Source organism: Boleophthalmus pectinirostris, unplaced genomic scaffold (assembly GCF_026225935.1).
Source record: "Boleophthalmus pectinirostris isolate CB_2022bp ecotype Guang Dong unplaced genomic scaffold, ASM2622593v1 HiC_scaffold_22, whole genome shotgun sequence".
In the NCBI taxonomy this organism is placed as follows: domain Eukaryota; kingdom Metazoa; phylum Chordata; class Actinopteri; order Gobiiformes; family Gobiidae; genus Boleophthalmus; species Boleophthalmus pectinirostris.
This window is the reverse complement of record NW_026571190.1, coordinates 31149034-31160468: the sequence shown is the minus strand read 5'-3', so window position 1 is coordinate 31160468 and position 11435 is coordinate 31149034. Positions and strand designations below refer to the sequence as shown.

At 38.0% G+C, this 11435-nt stretch overlaps 1 protein-coding gene and 1 long non-coding RNA gene across 2 annotated transcripts; one reads left to right on the top strand and one right to left on the bottom strand.

The window, feature by feature from the left end:
* Nucleotides 1–318: 318 nt before the first annotated feature.
* On the bottom strand, nucleotides 319–1744 carry LOC129410329 (uncharacterized). The gene is made up of 2 exons (XR_008632829.1): nucleotides 1512–1744; nucleotides 319–1429 (listed from the first exon to the last, which is right to left on the bottom strand). It is a non-coding gene; the product is annotated as an uncharacterized LOC129410329 (long non-coding RNA).
* prelid1b (PRELI domain containing 1b) lies at nucleotides 469–10308 on the top strand. The gene is made up of 6 exons (XM_020930551.2): nucleotides 469–626; nucleotides 989–1193; nucleotides 1744–1969; nucleotides 2501–2614; nucleotides 3127–3205; nucleotides 8097–10308. The coding sequence occupies exons 2-6, from the start codon at nucleotides 1102–1104 to the stop codon at nucleotides 8216–8218; spliced, it is 633 nt and encodes a 210-aa protein (XP_020786210.1). The 5' UTR covers nucleotides 469–626; nucleotides 989–1101; the 3' UTR covers nucleotides 8219–10308.
* The last annotated feature ends 1127 nt before the right edge of the window (nucleotides 10309–11435 follow it).

The window sequence follows — 11435 nt, the reverse complement described above, 5'->3', positions numbered from 1 at the left end:
TATTATTTGTTTATTATTATTTATTTTATTTTTGAGTAAATGACACAAAATATATTTAAATAACGAAAGAAGATACAGGAAATTAAATACCAGAAAATATAGCAGTTGGCACAGTTGTCAGACACAAAATGTAAACAAATAAAACAAATAAAATCAGGGGAGTAATATTTGTAATAGAACAGAAAATAGGTTAAAGTTACAGTGTGTTGCATTTCAGAGGTGACTGACCAATTTTGTTACTTTGGTTTAAGTAATTCAGTTTAATGCAGGATATTGTAAAGCCAAATAATATAACTTCTCAGCTTTTTTTTTTAAATTTTTTTTTTATTAGTTAATGTTTTAATGGTTGTAAAATATTGTTGGATTTTCGTTTTGAATGATTTGGTTTACTATTTGCTCACAAAATCAGTGAATTCTAGATATTATTCTCCTTGGGCTTTTATTGTGAAATCGAAAGCGGAAGTGCTCTCTTGACGCGGTCCGTGGTTCTGTCGGTTCCGTCCGTCTGTCACGTGTTTTCAAAGATAAAGTTAATACAATTTTACACCGACGATTAACTTTTCACCCGCAATAGAAATGTCAAGGGCACATTTGTGACATGAGGCTACGACTTTGTTCCGATTCGGGTAATTTTCTATGTTTCTTCTCACTCAAGTAGTGTTTGAGTTGTTTTTCAATTGTGTTTATGACAGGTTTGTGGTCCAGGCTAGTTTGTAGCTACAGCAATAGCCTATGACCTAGCATTTTAGCACTGTTAATCACTAATAAAGATAAAATGGCTTAAAAGATTAGGGCACTAGCGTAATTATAACGATGATCTTATTATAAGACATTTCACGGTGATAAAAGTAACATTTGATACGTTTGATATTTTTGGGGGGTATTGAGAATATGCAAACTAAAGCTATAATAAGAGGAAGTTACATATTAAGTTCTTCTCTAAACACATCGAAACTAACCTGTCTCTCTTGGGTCTGTGTATGTATAGAGCAGAGCAAAGCTGCAGAGGACTGTGGATGGAGTCAGCACACGGACCTTCTTCTGTAGTTCCTCCAGAAGCAGGAGGTGTTCAGATTCATCTGGTTCATCAGCATCAGAAAGATGGTCAAATATTTCTGTAGCTACACAGACATCCGCAGTACATGGGATCAAGTGGTCTCTGCTTTCTGGCAGAGGTACCCCAACCCTTTCAGGTATCTACAAATTATTATAATACTGTTAATGAAATAGAAACAATTGCAATAATGTGCACATGTGAACAGTGAGTGAGTGTATGGTGGAAGGAGCAGGGGGCAGCAGGTCCGGGCAGGGTTCGGGGTCCTTTCCAACATCTTTTTAACCAGAGCTTACACCTGGGGAAAGTCCTGTCTCTCTGGAAAACTTCATGTGTCATCCCTACACGTCAGAAGACTCCCTTCCCCCACCCCACCTGCACAGAGGATGGAACAGTCACGTCTTTTAAGTTCTTGGAAGTCGTACTGGACAAACTGGACTTAAGTGAAAACACTAACCTGCTCCATTAAGAGTCAGACCAGGCGGTACTTCTTGCGTAGGCTGGGATCTTTCAGTATCTGCCCAAACGTGTCCATCTACTGTACAAATGCTTGTGTAAAAAGTGGTTGTTAAGCGTGCAAAATCCAATACAATTATTATCATGTCTTTGCACATTAGTTTTGACAATGCTGTTCTGCTGCCAAAGTCCTTGTGGATTAACAGCTCACATGTGTTTATTGTTTGTTTCAGCACCCATGTCCTGACAGAGGACGTCGTGTATCGGGAGGTGACGTCAGACCACCGTCTTCTCTCCAGGCGTCTCCTGATGAAGACCAATCGTCTTCCTCGCTGGGCAGAGCGCTTCTTCCCCTCGGGCATGTCTCGCTCCGTCTACATCGTGGAGGACTCCATTGTGGACCCTGTGAACAGGAGCCTGACCACATACACGTGGAACCTGAACCACACCACTCTCATGGTGAGGGAAACTGTACACAAGTCTATATAAAACATTTGAGACCTATTATGCAAAAATTGACTTTTTAGACTGTTTAACCATGTCATAGTTGTTTAACCTCACCATATTACTCAGTTCTATTTGGAGTGATTTGTACATGGGAAAACGCCCACTCCTCTCTGTACTTACTTTGTTCCCTAATTTTGTTTTCTCAATCGGTGATACACGCAGGTTTAGCAGTGCTGTGAAGTCAATTGAAAATATATATATATAAAGCAAGTATAATGGGTCTTTTTTAAAAGGTCATACACCAGAATATTTACATTAACACCTGGCCCAGCAGACAAAAGCAGATTGTGTTTTAATCTATTGTTTTAAAAACAGACCTTTTTGAAGCGCACAACCCCTGAAGCAGAGTAGTTTGTTTTAAAAAGAAGTCTGTGTTGATGTCGACTGTGGCCTTAACTCACACACTTGAATCATTAGGATCATTTGAACTTCTGTTTTCCATTAAAGTGTCAGACATGCGTGTTTATTTGCCTATTTTCCCAGTCAGTGGAAGAACGATGCGTCTTCGTGGACTCGGAGGAGCAGCCAGCCGCCACTCAGCTCAAACGGGAAGCCTGGATTTCTTCAAGCATTTACGGCTTCTCCAGACCCATCCAAGTACATTTTTTTTCAGTATTATATTACAATACATGGACTTGCAATGTTATCAATAATAGTGGACAAAAGTTACATTAACATTCTACACCATTTGATTAAAAGACTGCACCGAATGACCTTAGACTTTTGGACACAGTAGCTCACACACCACAGTATAATATAATATAATAACAAAGAGCAACAATATAAATGGTAATAACAAATGCAAAATAAGTAGAGAAAAGAGATTCATGTCAAATAAGGCATAATTATACAAATATATATGTTCAAGTAAAAATTAAATATGTATAGAGAAATATAGTAATACAATCTTGGCTATAAACAATAGGTGGGTAAGGAGAAACCGTGCAAAGATGAAATAGTGATTGCTGTTGACATTTTTCTCCTCTGGCGTATTCCAACGTGACAATGCCAGGATTCATCTGGCTCAAATAGTGGAAATAAATAGATCGGAACTAAATAACCTCATTACCAAAATGTTAATTCATGTTTTATTGTTTTTGTTGTTCCAGGAATTTGGATTGGCTCGCTTTAAGAGTAACCAGGCAAAGGCCATGAAAGGACTGGAATATGCACTGTCTAATTTACAAGGTATGTAGCATTTAGTAGCACCAGAATCACAAAATAGAAACAAGAATATGGCACAGAAACACCAGAAATGTTGTTGTGCTAGTGCCTCCTCACTATTTTAAAGGGCTTATATTATGCAAAATTGACTTTTATGTGTGTTAAGGTATGTTTGAATTTTGTTAACGCCTAAAAAAATATACCTGGAGTTTTAAAAATATACCTGGAGTTTTATACCTGGAGTGTTTTGTTTCATTCACACGTTTGAGTGATCCAGCATTATTAGATTGTCTGCATCTCCAAAGCTAAAAATGGTCTGTTCCACCTTGCGATGTCATGAAGTGGTAGTTTTCAAGTTAATAGACACTTTTTACCTTAAGTTCAGTAGAGATTGGAAATTCCCGGGCTGAAATTATCCAAATGATTCTAGCGAAGGTGTGTGGCCATTTGAGTTGGTGCAGGTTTTTTACACCATATATGGCAGCAAATGTAGCAGAAGATCTTCCAGTGTTAAAAAAAACTTTGAGGAAATGGGCCATTTTATCACCGACCGAAACACCAGAGCAGAGTCAGAACGAGACCTTTCCTGTTCTGTTCACGTGGCGCCCCCTGGAGGCTGCTGTGATGCTGCAGGACACAGAGCAGGGTCACTTTTGGCTTTTCCTCTCCTCAAACTGGCCTGACATAGATCTGATGACCCTCTCTGACCAGTCCTCCTGTTAAACTGCACTGAGACCTTTGACTGAGACACAAAGGCCACGCAGCTGCAACAGTCTGATGCAGTGAAACTTGAATGGTGTTTTGATTTGAATGGCGGTGCATGCAGACATAGCGGCCTCTTGCTCTCCTAATCATCTACGCATGGAATAGAGAGAAACGTAATTTTGATTCCTTTGTATGGCTGGGTATCATTAAGGAGATGCTGATACGATACATTCCTTGATAAATAGGCCATGATACGATACAAATCTCATTACAGTGAGCTTTCAGTTCGATACGGTATATTTCAAATCGATTCACTACAGCTCAATTATGGCTGTGGTACTAAAAGTGTTTGTTAAACCACTTCATGTGCAAAGTGAATATGAAAAACATTTTAATCATCAAAACTGTGAAAATATCAAATGTGTCGCATAAACAAGTTTCCTTTCACTAAACAAGTACCAAAAATGTAGCGCCGTAACAAAATAATTTAGTAAAATATACTCAAAAATACTCTGTGTTATATATCGATACAGCTGCCCATGATATCAATACTGTATCATCATATTAAACGACACAATATATAGATATTTCAATATTTTTGCACACCCCTGTTCCTTTGTATGTCTAGTGCATGTGAAGAAATTGACAATAAAGCAAACTTTGAACTTTGAATTCAAAAATACAGTGGAGCACTTACCACATGACATCACAAGGTGGAGTGTTTTCTGTTTCAAAATAGCTCAGCCAAAATATACAGGTGTTAGTTAAGATGTGTTAAGCATGTGAATGAAACACAACACAACTCCAGGCATGTTTATGATGAAGAAACATTATAACATAGATCAGTAAATAGCGTAATATGAGCCCTTTAATTAAACAAGTGAAATAAAATCTTCAGCACAGAGACGTGAGCCCCGGGGATTGTCTGAGCTCCCTGGCGCACGGGGCTGTAGTTACACGGACTGTATGTGGGGCTGAGGCAGGGGTCTGTTGTCTGCAAGAACACTGTCTCATTGTTGATTCTGCCTCTGTGTGGATGTGACGCAGGGATTGGCATCAGGCTGGGTGTTGGGTAAGTGTGTTAGCGTGTGTTAGCCTGTGTTATCCTGTGTTAGTCTGTGTTAGTCTGTGTTAGGGTCGGGGCTTTCGTCTGCCATCCCACCCCCTGCTTCTGGCGTCACATGATGCTCTGAGTTGCTTCTCTGTTTCCCCTAGGCACAGAAATCCACTAGCAGTCAAAAGTTTAGATGTGCTGTCTCATTCAGTGTTATTTTTTTATTTATTTTACTACATTCTACATTTTATATACATACAGAAGACAAGTAAATATATGGAATTATGTAGCAAAGAAAAAAATACATATCTTCAAATCCTCAAAGTAACCACCCTTTGCTTTGTTAAAAAATATTTATTATTATTTAACTTTTTCTTTACTATATAATTCCATATATCTTGCTTCATATATTTGATGTATGTGTCTAAAATGCAGGAAATAGTAAAAATAAATAAAAAAAACACTGACTGAGATGGGCTGTCCAAACTTTTGACTGGTTGTGTATGATACCTGTCAATTCGTCAACAGAGTTACAGAAATACGAAGTACCGTGTTTTCCGGACTATAGGGCGCGCTCTTAAGCCTCCAACCCCATCAAAAAACGACTGCGTGCCCTGCAATCCAGAGCGCGCTATACACAAATCCACTCGGATGTCCCAGCACGACTTCAGTAAACTACAAAGCGCTCGCAAACACACACGGAGCAGACAGCGACCATGCAGCGAAAAACACCCACAGACACACTCATCACTCCACGCAGACGAGGAACGTAATGAAGGAACGAACCGAAAAAGCGAGTGCAATGTCCCACTTCTAGCCACAACTGAACAACTGAGTCACTGCGAACACGTCAACAATCCAACGGTCCCAGACAGCACCCTCCCTACACGCCACAACTGAACAAAGCCCAGAGTCACCGTGAATGCGACAAACAAAGTCCGGCTGACTCATCTAACTGTCGTGTTTCGTTTAAAGTCCGGTACATTTTATTTGTGAAAAAAGTAAAAAAATAGACCATTCAATGCCAGTGCGTCTTATAATCCAGAGCGCCCTATAGTGTGGAAAATACGGTATGTATGTAGAAAGTAGTAAAAATAAAAAAAAAAAAACACTGAATGTGATGGACTGTCCAAACTTTTGACTGGTAGTGTATGGGAGTTACAGAAATACAAAGTAACTCAAGATCAGAACTTGCGTAAAATGTTTTAATACACATTTGCATACTCAAGATTGTAGTAGTTGAAGTTCAAGTTGCAGTAGTTGTGGTGTTATTGGTAGTAGTGCAATAGTTCATGCTTTGTCTGTGTGTCATTAAGTGTCTTTAAGGTTAGACTGGAACAACCTTTCCCTGGAGGTATTTTGTAGAATTACTTTCTCCCGAGTGTTACACCGAAAAGCGTTTCATATCCGTTACAGATACAAACATCAGGGATGGTTTTAGCAGAGCGGTGGTTCAGCTGTTTAAATGTTACAGATTGTCGGCCCCTCCATCTGCAGCAGTGAAACCCACTCTCGATCAGCGTAAGAGGGCTGTGGTTTGGCTGTCTGCTTTGTCTTTATCTCGTGTGTATGAAGGAACTGTTGGTGAATTGTTCTGGGCAGATGTGGAGATAGCAGGTTCAGTGTGAGGGCAGACCCACACTCACACACTCACACACTCATTCACACACAGGCATCCTCACAATCACACAGGCTTGTATTGCACTTTTCAGGATGCTCATGTCCCTTTACATTTTTGTGCATTACTGTATTCTTTTACCCCACTTTCCCTGGTGGCGAGCTTCTATTGTAGCCACAGCTGCCCTGGGACAGACCAACTGAAGCGGGGCTGCCAGTGTGCACCGTCAGCCCCTCCGACCAACACACACCAACACACACTTACCACATTCATTCTTGGCGTTAAATTGGATTTCTCTAGTCAACTACAGTTTGCAGATTTGTAAATGTGACAATAACAGACTTTCTTTTTCATAATTATTATTCTGTTTATTTACATGTTAAAGTGTCTCAACTGTTTTGGAATTGGGTTTGTACCTTTATCATAATCTTCATGCCCGACATGCATGACCAGCATGAGAAATACAGTACATCTATGTTACATTTTATTTTCCTCCCATCTGCAACAGTGTAAAACATATAAAACTTTGAGTGACTCCCACTAAGGAAGGTGTCAGTGCTCATGTTTTACACAATATTGTTGCAGCTTCAACTTCATTTTTCATAGGCTTTTTAAGGTCTGAGGAGAAATGTATACAAGTACAGCTTTTGATCTCTCCTTTTATCATAAGATACTGTAAAATTGTAAATAACAAACTCAACTGAAGAGAAAATTGTGGAAAAGGACATTTATTTCAGTAGTTCAATTCAAAGATCGAGTCAAAGCAAAAAGTTAGAAGATTTATATTAACATAAATAAAAATATAACATGATCATGGTATAGCAATGACAACATGTTTAAAGGGCCTATACATCGTAAAGTTTTGTGTAATGTTTCCTCATCAAAAACAGACCTGGAGTTGTTTTGTTTCATTCACACATGTTTAACACACAAACCCTGCATATTTAGGACTGAAAACGCTTTGTTGATGTCACTGAATGGTGATACCAGAAGAGCTCCACTGTGTTTTTAAACACCATACACCTTTACTAGGAATTATTTGAATAATTTGCAGCTCTCGAATTGCCAAACTTTGCATCCATTATTGTTTTAGCTTTGTTGAAACATCTTCACTTCAAGGTACACCAGAAGATATTTACACAGATATTTGTAGCAATCTCAAGTAAAACAACAACTTAGGATGTTCTAGTGTAGAGTAAATCAGCACAGTTGAGGCTAAAATAGTTGTTAACATTGAAAACTACTAGATGATATCACAAGGTAGAGTGGAGCATTTTGAGATTTAGAGATGTAGACAGACTAATAATGCAACGGTCCATTACTCAAACATGTGTGAATGAAACAAAACACAACTCCAGGTATGTTTCTGACACTGCTTAAAGCTCACAAGAATGAATTTTGCTGATTATAGGACCTTTAACTTTGAATTGAACCACTAGAACAATGTCACTTCCTCAGAATTCCTTGATTGGCATGAGCACGCAGGACGCCCTTGTCGCATTGGAGCCTGTGTAAATGTTTATTTGTTGTTGAAACAGGAGAGACGCCCCAGCGGCTGCTCCGGGGCTCCGTGAAGGACGTTTCGGGGAAGGCTAAAGAGGCAGCGAAGACCATCGCTACAGCAGCAAGCCCCCAACAGAAGCCTCAGCAGTATGTCTGAACTCACGCTCCCAGAGTCAAACCAGGAGTCAAATACGCCGTATCTGCTGGACTGGGTTGGGTGAGAGCTCAATGAAAGCTGCTGTGTTTTCTCATCTTTGTTCTTGAATCTCAGGGCTGGAGATTTTGTATGAAATGATCTGCCTTTAACGGACTTTGATAAGCATAAATGAGCTGGAAAACGCACACTGCAACTCAAAGGAAGTATGTTCTCCCATATCGTTTATAGAAGGTTTTTTTTTCAGTTCATTTTAGTGATTTGATAGAGGGCGTACTAGTGATGGTTTGAAACTGGTATTGAGTTTAATTGTTATAATAGTCATAATTAAAAGACCCACCGTGTAAATTTTCATGGAGATGTTATTGCTTTGCCTGGAAATTTCAAAATTAAGCATGATTTTTTTTTTAATGCAGGTTTTTATGGCTCAAAAATCATACATTCTTCTGTGAGTAGTGTTGCGTAGATCTGAGCTGTAACTTGGTCTTATGGCGTCACCTGCTTCTCTCCAAGCAGATTGATTAGTTTAATGCCATACTGTGGAATATTCCAGACAAAGCAATAACATCTAGTAAGAGGCAAAAGGAGAAATTCAATGTGTCAACTGGACAAAAGTTTATTTGGTCGAATACGTTTCTGCTTCTTCAGTTCTGGTCAAAATGCTGGTGGATACTTCCTTATATCTGCCTGCATCTAGTACTAGAAAGTGACGGATCCTCCTCCTGAAAAGTTACACAGTGCACCTTTTAATATAAACAGGTGAAAAACAGCAAGTGACTTTTCAAGACATTTTGTATGAAAGACTCTTAATGGGGGTGAATATATAGCATTTTCTTCTATATTATTTATTATTCTTTGATGCATTCCCATGTTAGAGGAATAGACTTTTGTCATGAAGGTTATACACTTGATTTGCTTTGAGATCCAGAATACAACTTGGTCAGTACTTTAGGACGATATGAGTCTGATCACTGGTCAATCTCCCAGTTTTCAAACAGAGGACGTGACGGAGACGTGGTTTAGTTTGTCTGTATCGAAAAAAAAATAAATGGGAAAAGAAAGAAAACATCACATGGAACTGAAAAAACATAGGGGATTTCCACATAATCACTGAGCGAAGCATTAAAGAGAGAGATAAATTTGTTTTTATTTGTAAATGATAGGTGACCAGTGAGCTCTTTTATTTTCACATGCGCCACTGAAATAAACAAATCTGAAAGGGTGATCGCGTTTGGCCGGGGACTGAGAAGCGTAAAGGGTGACCAGACTGATATAAATCTGTATAAAAAATAAAAACACAGAGGGAAATCATTCTGGATTTGCTCGTTAGTTACCATTTAAGAGACTCACATATCCACTCATTTTATTATTACGGTTTTTCGGGGGTGGGATGGAAAAGGGGGAGACAGTCAGTCAGGACTCACGAACACAAACTGACTGCCAGAAATTAAAACCACAATAAATGAACCACACTATAGGAAAGCTAACCAGCCACAGCAGGTTATAAAACTGTAAGACTGTCTTAAAACAATGTGAAAAAATGTATTTATGTTATAAGTTACACATTTGCATTATCAGAATCTTGTTTTATTTATGCAGGGTTTCAAAACAGTTAAGCTCTTGTCATGCTTCACTGCCGCCTACTACTTATTTGTGTAAAAATTGCTTATTTATGTGATGACTGTTCAGTTTTAAGTTGTGATAGGAAAGACTTGTGTTCGCTTTGATTTGGTTGGTGGATACATGTTTTCCACGGCACATTTAAACAGAGCAGAACTTGTTTTGTTAACTGTACCAAAGTGACTTAAACTGAAGATTTCATGCTTGCTATGAGCCGCTGACTGTTATACTATACTTTTATTGTCATGTAAATTCAGCCAATGACATTCCGTTATGAAGATATAAATAGGAGTTATTTTCTGTAAGACTTGAATACTATATTTAATAATGTTATTTTGATGATTCTGTTTCTGTTTTGAAGTAAAACTGTTCATTGGTTCAGAAAGTGGACAAGAGAGAAGTGACTTATATTGTCTTTCAAAGCTGTTTGTTTTATCTTTTCTTGTTCAAATAAAATTGATTAGAGAATTGTATTTTGTACAGTTAATTTTGCTTCTTTTCACCACATTTGAGCTATTTAAATTTACGGCTGCACAATTTTGGGGAAATAAAAAATCACTTAGGTATGCAATTGTGATTATATTTGCAAATCATGTTTAAATGGGCTCATATTATGGTGTTTTCTGATCTATATTATAGTGTTGTTTGCTCATCAAATCATAACTGGAGTTGTTTTTTGTTTCATTCACATGTTTAACACGCAAACCCCAGATGGAAAGCATTCTGTTCCATCTTGTGATGTCATGTGGTAATACAAAAAATGCTGTAGTGTGTTTTTAAACTCTATACACCTTCACTAGAATCATCACTGCCCATCGCTATTGAACAAAAAAATAAAAAGTACCTGTTAAAAACACAACTAGACGACATCACAAGGTGGAACAGAGCATTTAGAGCTTTGGAGATGTAGACAGACTAGTATTAAGATCCTGAAATGTGTGAATAAGTGAATGAAACAAAACACAACTCCAACATTTTAACAGGACTTAAAGCTCACAAGAGTAAATTTTGCTTGATATAGGACCTTTTAAAAAGCAGGCTTCTTTTCAGAGCACATTTGTAAATAACTCCAGGAGCATTAAAGAGACTTGAAATCTGAACTGACACAAGTATCCCTTTCATTTCAGAGCACGTTTGTCAAGATCTGCACAGGTACAAAAAATATCTCTAACTAAAGGACAGGATATTTAGTTCTTGGCAAAGGACTCTATTATTTAAATAATTGCAGCGTTTGTGGTTTGATAATTACGCCAATTCAAATTATGATTCAGATTTGATTGTGGCATTATTTATGTAACCCTATTTTTATTACATTTTCACAGCTGCACAAACAGGAAGCCATCTGAATGTTCTAAGATACAAGATGCAGATCTTTGACTTATCTTGTTTATATAAACATAGCTGACCACAGTGACAACTTTGAACCTGATTCTTTTAACTATGAAGCGCCTCTTTTTTTTTAACAGTGTAATGGTATTGACGATGCCTTGCAGCTGGGTATTTGATTCTAAAATAAATTCCTTCTTATTTATTCGTTTAAGTCAAATAATTATATGCTATTATCTAGAATGGCTTTCTTCATGCTTTATTAAAGGATAAA

Excerpts from the sequence above, each read along its gene's own strand:
- prelid1b (XM_020930551.2), top strand. The coding sequence starts at position 1,102 with ATGGTCAAATATTTCTGTAGCTACACAGACATCCGCAGTACATGGGAT. Across the intron at positions 1,970-2,500 it reads TGAACCACACCACTCTCATG|TCAGTGGAAGAACGATGCGT; the intron begins GTGAGGGAAACT and ends CTATTTTCCCAG. Across the intron at positions 3,206-8,096 it reads TGCACTGTCTAATTTACAAG|GAGAGACGCCCCAGCGGCTG; the intron begins GTATGTAGCATT and ends TTGTTGAAACAG.